This window comes from Strongylocentrotus purpuratus, unplaced genomic scaffold (genome assembly GCF_000002235.5).
Source record: "Strongylocentrotus purpuratus isolate Spur 01 unplaced genomic scaffold, Spur_5.0 spur5_scaffold_16, whole genome shotgun sequence".
In the NCBI taxonomy this organism is placed as follows: domain Eukaryota; kingdom Metazoa; phylum Echinodermata; class Echinoidea; order Camarodonta; family Strongylocentrotidae; genus Strongylocentrotus; species Strongylocentrotus purpuratus.
The window spans coordinates 26,970,118-26,990,555 of record NW_022145601.1 but is presented as its reverse complement, the minus strand read 5'-3'; the positions used below and the strand labels follow the sequence as shown (position 1 = coordinate 26,990,555).

Here is a 20,438-nt window from a genome sequence, read left to right as displayed (position 1 = left end):
ATTTGGTTTACTTTTTAATATTTTGCCAGACCTGGGGGTGTTTCACAAAGATCCTAAGTTGAACTTATCTCTAAGTTGGACTTAACAATTATGGAAAGCCGTTAGCATCTATAAAAATATTTTGCATAAAATGTTGATTCAAATCATTTATATTTTCTAATATCAAGGAGATTTCATGTTTTTGATGTTGAATTTATAAAAAGTCTAAAATACTTGATTTTTTGCTTGTGAATATATTTTATTTTAAGGCCACAAATGGCTCTCCATATTTGTTAAGTCCAACTTAGAGTTAAGTTTGACTTAGGATCTTTGTGAAACACCCCCAGACTTCGATGAGATGACTACCAATGCGATTGCGGGTAATGGCATTGACGTCTTGTAGTAGCCAATAGGAACTTTTAGATTTGCACGACGAGAACGTGGACTGCCACGTGTGACATCCTTCTAAGGCAATGTGACGTCCTTTTAAGGCAGGGGCAATATTTGTTGCCCCTTTTTTGCCCCCCGAAATTAGAAAATCGCGCTGACCGATATTTAGCTTAGTGGGGGTGGAGGGGGGGGGGCTCACCCCCCAAAACAAAATGGAGGGGGTTTAACCCCCAAAACACCCCCCTGCCTCTGGATCGATCGATTGCTAAGTTTCATCCATCGTCCATTGGCGATGAGCTGCTTTTGGATTTCACTTTACTCCTGGGTAGGATTTCACTAACGCTAACTTGTGATGCATCGTTAATCCATTGTAAGGGCTTGAACCCATCGTAATCCTGGTAGCAGATCACGGAATATCACCGTGAAAGGTAAAATGTCGCATCCAGCCTCGCCTTTACCAAACAGACACCAGAAGAAACAACTGCTTCAAAATAGTATAATAATAATAATAATAATAATAATAATAATAATAATAATAATAATAATAATAATAATAATAATAGTCCACTCCAAATGTTATTAAACCAAATAAAGGGTTAGGTTTCCTTATCATGATGATAGCCCAAATACATATTTCTTTCAAAGATACTATGTAACTTTTGCAGCCAACATCGAATTTTGTAGAACTTTGTAGGAAATATGAACATGTCACGTATGTCCTATCTGTGAAATTTAAACATTAGCAGCAGAGGCGGCGGAGCGTCTTCCAAAGTGGGAGGGCATCAACAAAAAAGGGCACCTTCTGGAAAAAAAAGGACACCTTCAAAGGGAAATCTCAAAGTGAAAATATAATTTTTTTTTAGACATTGGTATATACCCCTATATTGTGATTACTTTTTCACGGGTGATTTCAATATTTTGTTTCTCTTTATACATCATATAATATATTGCTTAAAGGTAATACAAAGTTTTGGGAAATTTTGAAGATGGCCGGATAGCGATTCTTTACAATTTTGATACATTTGGAGGCCCCTGAGGATGTATCATTAGCACTAGAAAAACTAGCCCCTAAAACACTTCTGCTTTCGAGAAAAATTGAATACAAAAATTTACCGGTGCTCCCGGTAAATTTTGATGATTTTCAAATAGCTAATACGGCCTTCCAATGGTACATGTAGCTGCGACCATAAAAATCTCAGAATATGCAGTACAACGGGAATAGCAAATTGGTCGATTTTAGTCAAGAAACATTGTTTTAAAGCTATTTAATATCTTGACCTCGAGAGGGAGCTATACAACTTAAAGACTTTATTATTTACAATTTCGTCGCTTTAGACTCGATTTCAACCGCGACAACGATCACTGAATAGTATACGATCGCATTTGCTTCCAATATGTTCATTTAAACCAAATTTATGACCCCATACCAAAACTATGTATTACCTTTAAGCATCATACCTTGCAGTTGGGTGTGATGGTCTGAAAATATATTTGTGAGAGAGCAAAGCGAGCGAGGAAATTTTTAAAGATCTGTGAGGTCGCAGTGCGAAAAATTACATCTTTTAAAGAGAAAAACCCCAATCCTGATGGGGTTATAAGCACATTCTCATAACGGAAGACTAAAAAGATCTTTGATAAGTTTCATAATTATAACATCTATAACTACGAGCAAACGAGCTTTGGGGGCAATTTCTCTTAGTTGCTTGAAATTAGGGGCACGTTTAACGATGAGAGGAATAGGTGTCACTTATCGAAAGGGTTAAGACACTTATTAGAAAAGAAAAGGAGCAACGGCTAATTATCAGAGGTGAAAATGGGGCACCTTTTACACCTAAAAAAGAGGCGCGCAACAGGGATGAAAAGGGATTTTTTGAGAATGGGAAATGGGCATTTGTCGACGGAAAAGAGGTACCCATTAGATTTTAGACATTTATAAGAAGTGAAAAGGGGCATTTATGAAAGAGGGATAGGTTCCTTATTAAAAAGGAAAATGGGGCACATATCATTGCTAAAAGGGTAATTATCAGATGTGAAAAGGGGCACTTATCGCATCTGAAAAGGAGCACTAATGATAAAGGGAAATGTGCATTTGTTGAAAGAAAAAGGCACCGATAAGATTTTAACAGGGGCATTTATCGTAGGTGAAAGGGGGCTTTTATGAGAAGGGGGAAGTGGCTCTTGTTAAAAAGAAAAAGAGGCACATAATAAACTAAACGGGGCACTTATCACAGATAAAAAGGGGTAATCATGAGAAAGGGACGGGCACTTATTGCAAAGAAAAATGGGAACTTGTCAAAATAAAAGGGGCACTAATCAGAGGTGGAAAGGAGAAGGGGCACTTTAACAAAATAATAGGGGCACTCAGGGGCGTACGCAGGATTTTTTCAAGGGGGGTTTTTAAAATCTGGCCCAAAATATTTTGCTCCCGAAAAGTCGCTGGGTAAGCGGACACTTTTTTTTTTTTTTTTTTGGGGGGGGGGGGGTCTCGAAATTTGAAAATTTGGCATTTTTTTTCGTTGGGGGGGGGGTAAGGTCACTTTACGTTAGTCGTGGGCATATTTATTTATTTATTTATTTTTTTTTTAATTTAAAAAAAAAAAAAGGGGGGGGGGTTTTAGTTTTTTTAGAGGGTTTACACACATAAAATACCAAAGGGGGGTTTGAACCCCCAACCCCCCCCCCTGCGTACGCCCCTGGGGGCACTAGTCAAAGTAAAAGGGGCACTTTTCCTATGAAAAAATGGGCAATTATGGGGTACTTGAAAAAGTGGAGGGGCACTGTGCCCGCTGCCCCCCCCCCCCCCCCCCCCACGGGAGCGCGGCCTCTGGATTTAGCAGTGACTTAGTATTCAAATTATCCAAGGAAACCCCTTAACTTTCTAGACTTCATTGTCAGACACTATTGAGTGACTGGCTGATATCTGTTTTTCTTTGGTAATAACATACATAAAATGAGCTGTACGGGGGTGGTTAAAGCCGGAATATAACGTTATTTGTTTTGCTTTGAACTAAACATCTGTAATCATGCCTCACTTTGACTATGCGGATACTGTTCGGCAAACTGCAAATAATAATCGTTTTGATCAACTTCAGAAGCTTCAGAATCGGGCAGGAAGAATTATTCTTCAGGTTAAACCTTGTGAACATCAGATTCACGATACCTTGAGTTGGGGAAACCCTAACATCTCGATGTAGGAGACATATGTATTTGTTACTGTTTCATGAGCTAGCACCTAAATATATGACTGATAAATTTGTATTTAAGGAAAATTGTCATACTAAGATATAATGAAAATTTAATGCTTCCGAAACGTTACATTCTTGTATCGTGGATCCATGTTTTACAATGAATTACCGTCAGTTAGGCACGCTAAATTTGTGTAACAAACATGTTCAAAAATATTTTTATCATTTTTATATTTAAAAAACCGTGTAATAACAGACTAAATTAGATAATATGTAGCATATTTTATAACTAATTAAATCAATTGTTAGCAGGGTGTGTGATAAGGGTGGGCTCGTATTTGGTTACATTAGGGATGGTAGGGGATATTTGAATATATGTTAATGCTTTTATGATCGGGTTTGTAAAGAAAAACTTAAAACAATCAGCGATTATTAAAAAGATCAATACAATATGGTATTGCATTTTGTTTAACACGAGGGGGGCCCCACTCCCCTCCAAAAAAAAAAAAAAAAAGCAGTAAAGGAAAAAACATGGTTTGTATTTTTAACCCAAAAGAGCATAACAATAGTAAAAACCTGAATTACCATTCCATTCAAAGAAAAGGAAAGTTCACAGGAAATAAATTTCATAAACATTGCGCATGCTACCTATACGGTTTATAATGGCGACATGCGCATATCGTGGACATAATTGTGCGAGAATGGGAAAGCGTGTCTGTTTTTTTGTTTTGTTATAGGGGTGAGAAGACATGAGCCCCTGAACGCTGGCGTACTGATGGGGGGGGGGGTATATCTATACGATACCAGTGATTTACAAATGTTGCTGTTATGACATGATTTTCCGGTATTTTTTCTCCATTTTTTTGTAAGCCATTTTTATGCGTTTGTTGGAAAATAAGGAATTCCCAAATTACAGTCGGGCGAAAAATACGCTTATATAGAAGCCTTTATGTCATGGTCTGCAAAGTGGCTGGGCTCGAGCCCCCCCCCCCCCCCTCACTTTTTGAAAAAAGTAATTTAAAGAGAAAAAGAAAGAAAGGTGGAGAAAAAAAATAAGTGACCTGCCAATGTCACAAATAAGGTATAAAAAATGCTCATCTGACCGTAGTTAAATACCTAAAATCCTGAGCTTCCGAGGGCTCTGCCCCCTGGACCCCACCAAGGGCTCTAAGGGGGGCCCCCGGATGCTCATCTGACCATAATTAAATACCTAAAACCCCTGAGCTTTCAGGGGCTCTGCCCCCTGGACCCCACCAAGGGCCCTAGGGCGGCCCCTGGATGCTCATCTGACCGTAGTTAAATATTAAAACCTCTGAGCTTCTGGGGGCTCCCCCCCCCCCCTCTGGAACACGTCAATGGCCTTAAAGAGGCCCCTGGATGCTCATCTATTCGTAATTAAATAACTAAAATCCCTGAGCTTCCGGGGGCTCAGCCCCTTGTCCCCCTGCCGAGGCTCATATGCCCTGGACCCCACGCCAATTTACGCTCTACCTGATCGTAAATACTCCACTTTGAAAAACGTTCCGCGGGACCTGCATGTAACGTGTAAGACTGGTGGTGATGATGCAGATTTTTCGTCTCCCCCCCCCCTTCCGAACGTTTTTTTCTCATTATGTCACTGCCCTTGGAAGGTGAGCCCCCTGGAATGTCCCCCCCCCCCCCCCCCCCAATCCCAAACTGCTTCCGGCGCGCCTGAACCCCGGCATGGACATATTTAGAACAAACATTTTGACATTTTACACACTGAAAACGTTGTTCTAAAAAACTTATTACCCAATTTATAATAAATGGTCTGACATTGAGATCAATCAATAATTCCTAATCAAAATATTGTAATCCAATCTGTCAAAAATCGATACAAATAATAGTTGATATAGATTTTGGTCTCTCACAAGTAAAAAATGTTATGCAATAGTCTAATAAGATAGTGAGATGTTGATAAACCAGGGAAACCAGGTCTATTACCATTTCTATTTCTTCCGGCGGAGAGTGGACCTCGATCGACTGAGAGTCGGATAGACGTAGCTCTTCAAATGGTTACGTTTTTAGCTGTCATTGGTCCACTAATCTCTCACTTCCATATTTCTTATCAGACGTGGCAAATGTAACTTGTGCCAAGTGTATTACTTCTGAAGAGCTGCCCAATTTTTCCAGCACTATTTTCCAGAGGGTGTAATATAACCATTCTGCTTAAAGTAGGGCTTGTTCATAGCATTTAGTGCCTTTTTAGGCATGTATCCCGGCATATTATCAAAGGACATAACTACACTTTCCCCCTTTTCTGTATTTTACGTTTATAAAGTTCAGATAACGACTCGACTGGATGGAGGACTAGGAGACGTGTGATTAATCGCGCGCGCACTACATACGTGGACGTACGTACGTACGTACGCACGTCACGGGAGCATAATTTATAAAACTTGTCAAGATGGCGGAACGTTCATCTCGACGTCGAAAGAAGAAAGAGGTAATCACATTGCCAAACTTACTGAAATAAAATTAAAGTGTAATCAGTTTTTTGTATTGTATTGAAAAGATTGTAATGCTGGAATTATGGAGTGTAGACCTATGTGTGTTCCACTATTTCATTCAGATAACGATGCATCCAATGCCGATGCAATGCAATGCAATGGCAATGAATACAAATGTGTACATTGCGAAATGCACTGCACTGGAAAGTTGAAAGAAGTTCATTATTTAGTCTACAGTGACTGACAGCTGTTCATTGTTTTTGTACGGACATGTATTCAGAATCATACTGTGACCCGTAACTTTGACGTGGAGATACCCTACTAAAACGTACAGCAATCCTATACTTTAGTGTGTTTTATTATTTTGGGTTTCTAACTTCAGTTAATAACAGCTCTTCGTGCATATCATAGGGTTAGGGTTAGGGTTAGGGTTAGGGTAGGGTTAGGGTTAGGGTAGGGTTAGGGTAGGGTTAGGGTTAGGTTTAGGTTTAGGGTTAGGGTTAGGTTTAGGGTTAAACTGAAGTTAGAAACCCAAAATAATAAAACACACTAAAGTATAGGATTGCCAAACGTACCAAAAATCAACTAAATCTTCATCAGTTGTTCAAAGTTTAACATTAACTTTCATGCACACATATTTAGGAGCATCAGGTCAAACTGTTAGGCCTAGACAGTAGACTATTAGTATTAGGCCCGTATTAGGGTGTCTGAACGATTTTTCAATTTTCAATTTGGGATCGTTTTTCACCATTTTTGTTTGATATTTAAATGTAATCAGAATAATACATTTCAAATTTCAAGTCTCACCGATGTTTCTATCAAAAGATACAGCCCCTTCGAAACGCTGCAATATTCATTCTTTCATATCATACATAGCATGTTGATCAGAATCGACAAAAAGACGTACACGCAGAGTTATGTTGTTTTGCTAAATTTAGCCAAACAGCTGTATCGCACAATATGCAAGCATATGCATAACGAACGCATGTTATGCGCAACTTGCAGCTTGAGCCACGTTGTCTCAGCGATATATTTTGCCATTGACTAGTAGATCTATGGCTAGCCGTTCGCACAATAGTACCCGGAAGTGATTACACGTTATAGTCAATGGCAAAATCGCGGAGACAAATAGAATTTGAATTTTTAAATTATTCATTTTTAACATCTTTAAGTTTAAAAAATGTATTTTACTGCTATTTAGGTGTCATCAATTGTCACTAAAGTACCGATTTTTAGTGAAATTAGTTTTGTACAGTGGTGTTTTAAATGTTGAGAATCAAAAGCACAGCTTTTACTACACAGCCAGGATAGTGATGCTCCTATGCACGTAGAAGAATCCTCTATCCAACTCAGTGAACGGAAATACGCGCCGCTGATTGGCTGATCGCGCGACCCTCGCTTGTCTGCTAGCTGCAAGGCATGGGCGATTCGCTACACTGTGCGCGGTGTATTGTACCGTGTATTGTAGCGGCCGTGTTGCAGGAGCGGGGCCCTGCACTAAACTCGAACACCAAGCAAAAATTGGCGACCAAAGACACTTTCAGTGTTTATGGTTTCAACGATGTTGCTCTCTACACACTCATGTCGCTCACATACAATTTGCACGTAGCTTTACACACACTTCAACCTACACATACATATCCTTTACAAAAACTTCTGACGAAATCATCAAAAAAATATGACTTACCGAAACAAAGAACCACCATACGATTTTGCTGAAAGTACCTAGAAATATCGATGACACCGATGGCGAAAAAAATTGTTCAAAAATCGAAGTCAGGATGGAAATATAACGAGTTTGATAACAACGTAATTGAGAAGTCGCAGGCAGAAATCATCGCACTGATAGGTTTAACATTGTGGGAAAATATGCAAATGAAATGAGTAAACACCCAATCAACTACGAGCATCGTGACGCTAGCACTTTTATGAATGAAAAATGACGTCAGTCGGGCTTGAGCGAACAGAAGAGCGCATTGCTCGAGTTTTGTGTGTAATTCTCCTTCGTGCTTTGTGTGGTCTAGCCCCACTTAAGCCGCGGGGGCGCAGCTCAGGAAAGTGGCAAATTTTGGAGCTAGGATGCAAACAACATTTCAATGGCTGTTTTGACCAAGATGTTTTTAAATTTCTGAAAGATAATAACTTTTAAAAGACCTACTAATAATTTACATGGGATATAACCCATCACAAATACAATTTCATACCATAACAACGGAGTGCGGGCGGGCGAGTGTGTAAGGTTAGCAACTGTAATCTTAGTTTATGGTCCATAACTGAACACATGCGTGTACCCGCACCCCACCATCTGTACGTAATTGTGCTGCAGTTTGCCGTGAATCCCGTGAAAAAGATAAGAAAATTGACACGAAACGATACTTGCTGATAATACTCATCATAATGGCAATGAGTTCAATATGCTAAGGCACGCGTCATCACTCATTGGTAGAATAGATTTCAATTTTGTTCATCTCCTGATGTAGAATGCTGAGTTGGAGAAACCTACTAAGGAGGAGACTGCTGTAGCCAGACATCTGCGTTTCAATCTACCAATCAAAAATACCTCCATAGATGGGCACAAAGTAGAGTACTTCACAGGTAGGCCTACATATTGTTTGTTTGTTCTTCATCTGGTTTAGGGAGGTAGTATCATATTGGCAAGGCAGTGTAAAAGAATGATTGCAACCACAAACATAAAACAATTAATCCAGGGATATGTCTTCTATGGGTACATAAATTTGTTTTCGTTAAGTTAGAACACTAAAAGTACATTTGCTCATCTGTTTGTCTGTTTGAAGCCAGAAGGGCATTAACTCTGTGTCAAATGATGTGATTTAATGCCCTTCTGGCTCCAAATAGACGATTTGATGTTTCAGCAGCTTTCACAATGATAAAGGTGTTTTCTTTTCTGTGTGATAGGATCCAAGGCTGTAGACTTCCTTCTGGACTCTAAGTGGGCGACAGGAAAAGGGAAAAAAGAGGTGATCTTCACTGACAGGGAATCTGTTGCAAATTACCTAGATGGGTAAGAAAATACCAGTAGATAATTGATTAATGTACACAAGATTCAGTTGAACCTGTCTTAGTGGCCACCTTTCTATAGTGGCCATGCATTTTGTCTCCCTCAAGAGTGAAATATGTGTATCTGGCCACTTTCTCTGTTTCCCTTGAATGGCCTCAATCGACAGCTTTGACTGTACTTAAATTTATGAACACTTCTTCTCCATGATAGCAGCTATAATAATTCATATGTCAATATTTGTAATGCACATTGCATACATTATTTATTGCTATGTCAGGCATTGATGGGACATGTGCTTGGGTGACATTTGCTTTAGTCTTGATTTTTTTCAAAATATATGGTTAGGATTGCAAGTGTATCTAAAATTGGGCTTTGGGTAGTAGTGGTTAAAGGCCCACTACTTGTAGCTACTTGCGCCCTCTATATAACAAACCATGCCTAATCGGTGACCATTGGTCCCCCATGATCCTCTTTTTCTTATGTTAACTGAGAGCTGAGTTGATGAGATAACCACCTGTCCAGTGACCTTGCAGGGCAGTCTAATCCCTCCTGTAAACTATGGCAGATACGCTTTAAGGTTTAGGTACCGGTATATTGATATGTCCAGACTTGAATTTGGGAATTAAAAATAGTCTAATAAATTGCCCATGGAGAACTGTTGTAAGATCAGTTGTCATCAAATTTGCCCATTAATATTATACAGTCAACCTCGTATACATGTTGAATAACTGCCTAAGTCGACGAAAATTAACTTGTGTTATATTCCTGTATTATTCTAATTTTGTCAGTCAGTTAAGTGCCCTAGTTGATCAAATTCCCAGGACCGTTCCAATCGAAAACCACTAAATTTACATCGCTAAAGTCGAACGAAATCAATCACTTTCAAAGCATGCATCGCGCACTGATTTTGTTTCCATAAATACGCTCTCTGTGGCCCTGTATTCTAGACTTGCTGGCACACGCTCCTCCGTTCTCATTGTATCCCCAGGCAAGTATGCCGATGGGGTACTTGGGATTCAGCAGCGTTATGCCGCCGGCCCGTCCGCCGCATCATATTCTTGTGTGCGCTCTAACTGCCACATTCCTTGACGGATTTCTTTCAAATTTTGTATAGAGGTGTATCTTGGTATAATCTGCACACCTATAACTTTTGGTGATGCTGCCCCCATTGTTACGTCTTCTATAGGGTAAAAGCCCATATTTTTGTGGATGGTTTGTGTGCGCTCTATAGGCCACATTTCTCAAGGGATTTTGTTATAATTTTGAACGAAGGTGTATCTTGGTACGATCTACAAGCCTATAGATTTTGCTGATACTGCTTATGATCTTTTATAGGGTCAAAGGTCATATTTTGATAAATATCTTGTTTGCACTCTAGTGTGTTTTGCACTCTAACTGCATCATTTCTTAACAGATTTCTTTCAAATTTAGTATGGAAGTGTATGATGATAACATCTACGCACCTGTACTTTTTGGGGAAGCTTCCACGAGTGTCCCATGTCTTATAGGGTCAAAGGTCATATTTTGACGGATTTCTTTCAAATTTTCTGCAGAGATGCATTATACTCTAATCTACACACATATTGGTTTGGTGATGCTGCTCCTATCCTAGTCTTGACAATAGTCCGAGCCACTAGTGGCGATCTCTATGTCATCCTTTTGTTTCAGGGAGGGGAGAGGAGATCTTTGTCCCTCCTTCGAACATAAGGATGACACAAAATCACTGCCACTGCCGGGGGATACATTCGCATTGCGCCGCAATACAAATTGCGATATTTCTAGTTTTCTCTTGGATTCGCCTGTCTCCCTCTCTCTCTCTTTCTCTCTAACCCGCCCCTGTCTCTCTCCCTCTTGCTCTGCCCCCCCCAATAATCTCTCTTCAATGCAGACTTCTGGTCAATGCTGCAAAGTTAACTTTTGCAATCAAAAGTGGATCAGGATTGGCATACCGTATTTGCCGGCGTAAAGGCCGCGGTATTTTTGGAAGAGAAAATATCAAAAAGTCAGGGTGCGGCCTTTGTAGTGAAAGAGTAAAAAAAAAAAAAAAGGCGCAATGTATACATCAGAGAAAACTGCATGGGATAGCATCAGTGCGGGATGGCCGAGCGGTCTAAGGTGGTGATTTTAGTTACATCAACAATTGTACGCAAGAGTTCAAATCCCGTCCTCGACAAATTTTTTTTTTTTTTTTTTTTTTAAATGTCAAAATCGGGGGTGCGGCCTATGCGGCGCTGCGGCCTTATCGCCGGCAAATACGGTAGTTCAGTTTGACCTACCGTATTTCTTTCAGTATTTCCTCGATCTTACAGTGATTATTTTTTGGACGATCATGGACTTTAAAGTGGAATTATTTTGTGCTCCTTTTTATTTTGGGTTCATTCTTCTTTGTAGGTGATTTGTTATTTATTATCTATTGACTTATTCAACTTTCCTTTTCATGATTATTTTGAAAGATTTACTTATGGTAAGCAAGTCCATCAGTTTTGAGTTGACATGGTTTTGTTTGGCAAGACATTGATCTACATTTGCCTCACTCGACCCAGGTGATGTAAATGGGTACCTGGCAGGAATTAATTCCTTGAAATGCTGGAGCGCTGTAATGGCAGCTAGGCTAAAGCCGGGGTAATAATAAATGCCCCTCGGAATATAATTTCTAGATAGATGGCGCTATAGAAATGCCTATTATTATTATTCATTAAAAAGAACTTTCATAGGATCATGTTCAATTAAGCACCCTTCCCATTTTATTTACATATAGCTTGTAGCTCCCTCGTCTCTCCTTCTCTTGGTTCTCGTGCTGCAAAATTTCCATCGTTTATATCTTGGGACTCTTGCTTTAGCATAATCACTGCTAAATGTGCTATTTCCGGAGATGTACACACAACACACACATACAGATACCCCCAATTCCTTAAAAATTGCCTGTTTATTAAAGGGGAAGTCTATGCTGATAATAAGTTGGTTTAATAAAAGCAGATAGGCTTTCTTTTGCATATGTAATACACATGTGTAAGTCAAATTTCTAAGACTTACACTCAAGTCAAAGATTGCCTTAGCGGAAGTATTTCTCTCAGTCTCATCAAGATCGATTTACGCAAAGTTATCTGTATTGACTTACACTAGGAAAAGGAGATGTAAAAAGGCAATGCGTGATAGTACCTTAATTGTAAAAGATTCACCACTCAAAAGTGATGGCGATTTGAAGATACAGGTATGAAAGTTATTGAACTTTGATTGATTTTAGCTTGCTGTGGAAGGGGCTTTTCTACCGGGCCCTAAAGATCGTGAAGAAAGGCAAGAAAGAAAAGGAAGAAAGTAAGAAAGAGAAGGAAGAAAGTAAGAAAGAGAAGAAGTCCAAGAAGGAAAAGAAGAAAACAGAGGCTGAACCTACAGAGAAGGTAAAAATAATCAGGAATTATTGTGTGTTACAATGCACCTAACAAACTAAGGGTAGTTAGTTATGTATATTACTTTCGAAATTTGTAGGAAATGCACAAGTCCTCTTTGGTTGGATAAATGATTTTAAAAAAAGATTTCTTCTCATTGTGGAATGACATAGAATACATAATGTTGCAGGATTTGTAGTCCTTACTTGTACTCAGTATTGACCATATTGTTAAATCATAACAAGGTAGAGTGTTTGCAGACAATATCCATAGCACTTATCAGTAATTTAGAATTTGAAGAACCTTCAATGATACTGAATGTGCACCTCCATTTCAAAAAAGAGGAATCATATTTTGCATGTGAAAATGATATTGTAAAACCTATCAGGAAGGGCCATGTAAGGCCATTTTTATCATACAGGATGGGACATTGCTTTCCTGTGGCAGTTAGGAGGTTTGTTTGGCACTCACCTCAAGGTCAAGCAGAGCAGAAAATTGAAAGAGCTTAAACTTTTACAGCCCCTACTGGATTTATATAGCTTCGCTGTTCAAAATTGTGCCATTCATTGCTCTTTAATACTTGTATGCTATGTAAATATGACTACACTATGCTATAAAAGATTTTTTCTTTCTTTCTAGGGTGATGACAAGGAGAAGGAAGAAACCAAAGGAGATGGAGCTAAAGATACAAAAGATGCCGGGAAGGAAGAAATGCCTCCAAAGAAGAAGGAAGGAAAGAAGAAGATCAAACTCGAACTGACCGATGACCAGAAGTTTGTGGATGGAAATGATGTAAGCTTTCTGATGTGTTTATATGTGATTGCATACATACACATATGTGTATAATATACATTCTCTATCATAGTTGTATGTCTGCAATACCAATACTGTATTTGCTGGAAAAAATGGTTGTGTGACACATGCTCCAGTGATAATTGCTCTGTGGTCAAGATCTGACCATACCTGACCATATCCATGACTGCAACCTTGAACCAGACACTATAGATCTGAATAAAAAGATTGCCTATGGGAACTCAGTGTTATATGTTCTGGCTCCTAACCATTAGGAGCCAGAGCATATAACACTGAGTTCCTATGGGAAATATATTCATTCGGATGGTCATATCTCAGCCAATACTTAACATATTCAATTCACTTTAGACATTTGGACATTATTTTTGATGCTCCTTCGGAAAATGAAGAAAAAATTGAGAAATTCTAAAAATAGATTTTTATGACGTCACAGCTTTGGTACTCTATTCCTCACCTTAGCCCAAAACTAAACCTTGCCCTAACCTATCACAAATACAGCTGGGAGATACGTTGCCAGAAAAAATGTTGCAGCACCAGAAAAATGATTTCTACATCTTTCAACTTTTTCAGCTATTTCTTTGTTTCATGTTCAAGAACAGTGATATTATATGTATAATTATTTATTCATTTTGTTGTTGATGTTTCAGGCCTTTGTCTGGGTATATGACCCTATCCGCCCAATGAACTATGTTTACGGACTTGGACTAGGTGAGCAATGAGCAATCATAGTAATTGTGAAAAGTTTTAGGGAATTGCCTTTTCATTTTAAAGTGCCCGTTCAAGGAAAATCACAAATATGCCAAATAACTTGTCACTAGACATTAGTAAGCTAACAGATGGCCATCGGACAAGTTTTAGGTCAACTACATATCGGGTGATTTATAAAAAATACAAATAAAACCACCCCCATAGCATCTATGATATATGAGAAATTCGTCAGAAAAATAACGATGTTTTAATGACGTCACAATATGCTCCAATCCTGCCCAAGAATGAACATAATTGCAATGCTATAATCTCTCAGATTATAATGAGTTTAGTGTATATAAATGTGATGGCATTTTACACCATTCACAAAGGGATATGAAACCGATACTGATAACTAAATTCTTCTGTTTGTAAATACACAGGATAGGGGTTAATAAACATTATTTAACAGCCAAAGAAAACACACTTTAAAATTGAAAAACCCTCGGAATAATACCATGGACGGCACTTGTTCCCTCTTAAAACGCCAAGCACAGATTCCTTAATATTTTTATTGCTGCATTTTTCATCAAAATATTACCATGCGCAGGGTTCAGAGTGAGGCAATAGATTAAACATTTAGTCTGACGGTAGTGAAGTAAAAGAAATAACTGAAGAGAAGATGACAGAACAGGCACTGAAAATGTGTGAGGTGTCATGGGACATCATCTGCTTGTGCAAATCATGTTCAACATGTGATGTCACACATCTCAGCATCATTCGGAGAGCTCTTCAGGTGCTATGCCGGAGCTGTATTTGAGCGTTTTGTAGTTGATAATAATCATTACTTCGAACTTTTCCAAGCATCAAATTTTGATAACCTTGTCCAATCAAAGTTTCACCTTTGCAATAATGACAATAAAGTTAGTTTTTATAATTAATGAACCTTCTTTTTAATGCACACAAAGCAAAGAGTATTTCCAATTTCTAAATCACCAATTTTATGTCATCTTTCCAAGACGTTACAAAATTGTTGCATCAGGTTTCCAATTAAAACACATTTTGTCTTTTAGCCCACATATTTTGTCACTATATATCCCAGTACATGACCTTTTTTCTTTGTGGATACCATCTTGATAAATCTTAGGTTTTATATTAAATTATCATATTTTATTATTAAACTGTTATCTATCTCCATACGTGAGGATAATCCAAAATGTAATGTTTGATTTTGGTTTAACTATCTTGCCAGTAATCGGTGCTATCGCAGTCTGTCTGTTTCCCCTGTGGCCCCCATGGATGCGATCAGGTACATACTATCTCTGTCTTTGTGGAGCTGGATTTGTAGGTGCTATCTTTGCCCTGGCTATCAGTAAGTAATTTCATTATTTTGTGTGTGTGCCCCTCCAAGTTTGCACATCTCGGCCGAGATACTGGGGTTGGGCATGCGTGAATGTGACGTTTTTAGGTCTCGATGGCTGCATAGTTTAGGGAAACTAACAACTGATGGGTGGATACATAGATGTATAAAGTAAATAATAAAATAAAGTTTTATTTTATGTTTCCCCTTAGGATAAGCACTATTTTAAATCATTGAAGGGGCACTTTTTCATTGCTACAGGGGTATTCATTGATTTTGAGAAAATCTGAGGTTGTTGTCCCTAAAATGGATATTTGCCCCTATTTTTAGTAATCGCTTAATATGTAAATGTGCATCATCAGACACTAAAAATCCTGCATAATCATCAGTTAATTTAAAGGTTACAGTCATGTTCGTATTTGATACTAAAGTTTTTACTGTGTTACCGAAATCTGGCCCAAGTGGATTTTGACATGCCATTTTTAAAACAATGTTGTTCGGCGAAGCATGTATGGACTGATGCAATTATGGTATCATTTGAAAGAGTATGACGTCTACTTTATGCAAAGCAAGAAATAATTATTATAAAGCTCATAGTTTTCTCACAATTGCCGTCAGTGGGTTTTTATGCCTCCGCCACCGAAGGTGGTGCCGGAGGCATCATGTTTTCGGGTTGTCCGTCCGTACGTCCGTCCGTACGTCCGTCCCGTTTGACCGTTATCACAATATCTCAAGAACCATTTAAGATTTAAACTTAAGACTCGGGAATAGTATTTATCACCATAGGAAGACGATCTGATTAGATTTTGGAGTACGTAGGTCAAAGGTCACAGGTCACAGAGGTCAACTTATGAAATTCCTTGTATTGAGTTTGTTAGCGCGATATCTCAAGAACCATTTGAGATTTAAACTTCAAACTTAAGGATAGTATGTATCACCATAGGAAGACGATCTGATTAGATTTTGGAGCACGTATGTCGAAGGTCAAGGGTCACAGAGGTCAACTTATGAAATTCCATACATTGAGATTGTTATCATATCTCAAGAACCACTTGAGATTTAAACTTCATACTTAGTGATAGTGTGTATCACTATAGGAAAAATATCTGATTACATTTTGGAGCACGTAGGTCAAAGGTCAAGGGTCATAGAGGTCAACTTATGAAATTCCATACATTGAGATTGTTATCATGATATCTCAAGAACCACTGGAGATGTAAAAACCTCAAACTTAAGGATAGTATGTATCACCATAGGAAGACGATCTGATTAGATTTTGGAGCACGTAGGTCAAAGGTCAAGGGTCACAGAGGTCAACTTATGAAATTCCATACATTGAGATTGTTATCATAATATCTCAAGAACCACTGGAGATTTAAACTTCAAACTTAATGATAGTGTGTATCACCATAGGAAGACAATCTGATTAGATTTTGGAGCACGTAGGTCAAAGGTCAAGGGTCACAGAGGTCAATTTATGAAATTCCATACATTGAGATCGTTATCGCGATATCTCAAGAACCACTGGAGAATTTTCACTTCAAACTTAATGATAGTATGTATCACCATATCATAATATCTCAAGAACCACTGGAGATTTAAACTTCAAACTTAATGATAGTGTGTAAACTGTGTATCACCATAGGAAGACAATCTGATTAGATTTTGGAGCACGTAGGTCAAAGGTCAAGGGTCACAGAGGTCAACTTATGAAATTCCATACATTGAGATTGTTATCATGATATCTCAAGAACCACTGGAGATTTAAACTCCAAACTTGTTTAAATTGCTCTATGGCGGAGGCATCATTTTCGACTGCGCAGTCAAAATTCCATCTAGTTTAATTTCTATTTTTTTTTTCTGGGATGCACTTTTTGTCATTTCTTTTCATGTAAAAGCATGCAAGTGAGACATATAATAATTCTTAATCTCATATTTATTATCTGTCTGTTTTTCTTCTTGCAGTACGACTCATCATATTCGTCCTCACGTGGGGCTCAACTTTTGGCAAAATTCACTTCTGGCTTTTCCCGAACCTCTTGGCGGATGTTGGAATCAAAGAATCATTTATGCCCTTTTATGAAGTTGATTATATGACTAAAAAGGAAGACGATAAGACTGAAAAATCCAAGGAAGATTCAAATGATGAGCGAGGCAGCGAGGCAGCGGAAGTGGAAGACCAACCTAAGCAAGAAATATCTCAAGATTTGGGTCCTGTTGAAAATATTCCGGAAAATATTGGTGATACAGAAGAAAGGTATTCGGATCAAGCAGTAACTCCCCCTGAAAACTCTGACGTTACTGAAGAGAGAAGTGTAGAGAGTGGTGATGCAAATGAAGATGATGACAACGATGAGGAGGATGATGACGACGACGACGACGACAACGGCGATGATTTCGAAATGATCAATGAGGAGGAAATTTCTGAAGTGTGCGATGGAAGCGGAGGTTCACAGAATGAAGAAGAAGAGGAATAACTATATATTTTGATGTAACCTTGATGTAACCACAACAACCATTCTATCTTAATGTTTGCCTTTATTCGTGCCATTATGTAGGCCGTTTCCTTGATAAAGCTTTTCAAATATTGTCACATTGTTTTGGAGGGCTTAGCCACTCTGCCTACTTAATCAGTGTGCAGTATGCATTAGTGTGAATATTGAGGTTTCTCACTGAGAAAGTACCAATTGTCATAATATCTGAAAGCATGTGTGTCCTGAATTTGTTGGAAAAGAACTTCCATATTTGCTCTCATGACCATCACATTAGCTCAGATCAAAATATGGCATCCAAAAACTAGGTTTCATTCAAGATTCTTCTTACATGTATCATCACATTCCTAACAGCATGACTAGAGCATACCTGCCAACCCTTCCGAATCATCCAAATATTAAGATTTTCAGAATTTTTAGGACCTAAACATTCTGAATATTCTGATTTTTCAAAATTCTGGAAGACCAATTTTTTTTTTTTAAAGCCAAATTTAGCTTGTTTTTTTATGTGCCGCGATTTGAGAGTTTGCTAATTGCATGCGTTGAAGGGCTGCAGGATCGAGCAGCGAATTTGTATCTCGCTTTTTGTACAGATTTAGCGCCTATTGCCAGTTACACTGCCGCTGCATACATGGCCATGGTAAGGCCATGCGAACCCTGCTAGAAATTCTTAATTCTTATTTTCAAATGTTGGCAGGTATGCTATAGTCATTACCGAGGTTTTGAACGGTTATCATGAATGACTTTTAATTCTTGTTTCATTAAGGTGGGTATGCACAAAAGTCATGAGGGTACCTTTTTCTGTTCCAGAAAGAAAATACATACTCGTTTTAAGCGTCAATACATTTTCACTCCAATCTTGCAGCCCATGATACAAAAGGAGTCAAGACTGAGCAGCTTAACACAAATGCCAAGTTTGAGGCTCACAAGATGTACCTGCGAAGAATGGCACCAAAGTTTTTTTTTTAACTGTACCACCTCACAAACTTTCTCAACCCGTTTACTATATCTTGCCTAAGATATCTCAGACTGGGGTCTATGGAAAGTGTGTGTTCTACGAAAAATAAATAATGGTATTCAAAGGCTTAATACATTTATGACTGGTCAAAGGCATATCAGTCATGTCTGAGCATTGCATTGAAAAAAGCTTGTGGGTTGGTGCAGTAAAACCTGTGATGCTAATGCCATTGTTAGCAAGTGCACCCAATTACATGTACTTTAATTTTAAAGTGACTAAGAATAAGAATGGTTATAAACTAACGAGCGATCATAACGAGAACCTCATATCCCCTACCAGTTATTACTTTAGTAGCATTTCTTTACAACTTTTGCTTGTTATTTATTAATCTCTTCAACGGTACATACATACAAATTATGATATGAAGTGTGCTCCATATCATAATTTTTCTTCTTTAAAGGTATAGACCAGTTTTGGAAATGCCCCCATTCTCAAAAATTGAAATAGAAGCTCTTTATTACCAATCATGTGAAAGATTATGTTTTGACGAAAACATGGAAACTGGCTACTAATGGATATATTTGGTAAATTATCAAAATCTGGCCTGGATAGATATCGCTAGTCCCATATACATCTTTCTGTGTACAGAGTGCTTGCAACTTTACCAAGACTGGGCCAAATTTGTTATCGTTATGATGATTCCAGAACCTTGCAGTACACACCAATACTTATATGCTAGATGATCCCTTTCCTGATCGATTCCACAACGTTTCTTTCACAATGCAATCGCATGACCAGAACTGGTCTATCCCTTTAACTACCATGCTTAATTCATCAATTTATTTTAACTTTAGAGAAAGAGGAAATTTCAGGGGGTTATAATCCTTTTTAGATATTGTCTACTTATTGATGGCATTACAGTGTTGGTTAAAGAACCAAAGAAAATGTATTTTCATTGCACATCAGAATCAGCTAAAATCTTTATACTTCAAACATTTATATTGGGACCAATTTTAATTCAATTTCTGTTTTTCTTCTAGCAAGATATTTGTAAAGCGCTTACCGGTAGAGACATTTGTATTAAGCGCTATATAAAAATAAAATATTGATATTATTATTATTATTACAATGTTTTTTTTTTTTAGGAATTCTCTTTTTCTGTTAAAGCTCAGAAAAATTCATCCCTAGATGGATTATAATAACTATATTAGATAAATTGTGGTACTAAATATTCTAATTGATCACAAACTGATTTTTCAAGACGGGTACTTGCCCTTTATTTATAACACAAAACATCACTACAATCCCCAAATATGAAGATGAAAACTTGTTATGTAGCTTTGTAAGTGCATGGTATATTAAATCAGTGCTCATACATTTTAATTTTTATTTGTTGATTGTAGTAGATCGAGGGAGATGGTAACAGTTTCCCTCTTATTTCTCTCAATAAAACATCCCATTTCAATTGCAATGATCCAAATGTTGATTACTAAATTTGTGTGCTACGTTTAATGTGAAACTGTAAGGTAAAGGCATCGTTAACAATGTTAAATCTGAGATGCACCGCCTTACGTGTTATCAGTGTCTGTGATGATATGGTGTATTATTACCTATACAAGGCATTTTAGCTGCTAAATAAAAAGTCGTATTTTGCACACTGCTCGGAATATGAAACCGGAGCGGTGAATATTTGCCATA

General features: G+C 38.0%; 1 protein-coding gene across 1 annotated transcript; it reads left to right on the top strand.

Moving 5' to 3' along the window:
- Positions 1-5,908: 5,908 nt before the first annotated feature.
- LOC585487 (translocation protein SEC62) lies at positions 5,909-18,840 on the top strand. Its single transcript, XM_030987183.1, has 8 exons — positions 5,909-6,021; positions 8,506-8,620; positions 8,942-9,047; positions 12,289-12,442; positions 13,070-13,222; positions 13,891-13,951; positions 15,183-15,302; positions 17,256-18,840. The coding sequence occupies exons 1-8, from the start codon at positions 5,983-5,985 to the stop codon at positions 17,765-17,767; spliced, it is 1,260 nt and encodes a 419-aa protein (XP_030843043.1). The 5' UTR covers positions 5,909-5,982; the 3' UTR covers positions 17,768-18,840.
- The last annotated feature ends 1,598 nt before the right edge of the window (positions 18,841-20,438 follow it).

Excerpts from the sequence above, each read along its gene's own strand:
- LOC585487 (XM_030987183.1), top strand. The coding sequence starts at position 5,983 with ATGGCGGAACGTTCATCTCGACGTCGAAAGAAGAAAGAG. Across the intron at positions 9,048-12,288 it reads GTTGCAAATTACCTAGATGG|CTTGCTGTGGAAGGGGCTTT; the intron begins GTAAGAAAATAC and ends GATTGATTTTAG. Across the intron at positions 13,952-15,182 it reads TGTTTACGGACTTGGACTAG|TAATCGGTGCTATCGCAGTC; the intron begins GTGAGCAATGAG and ends CTATCTTGCCAG.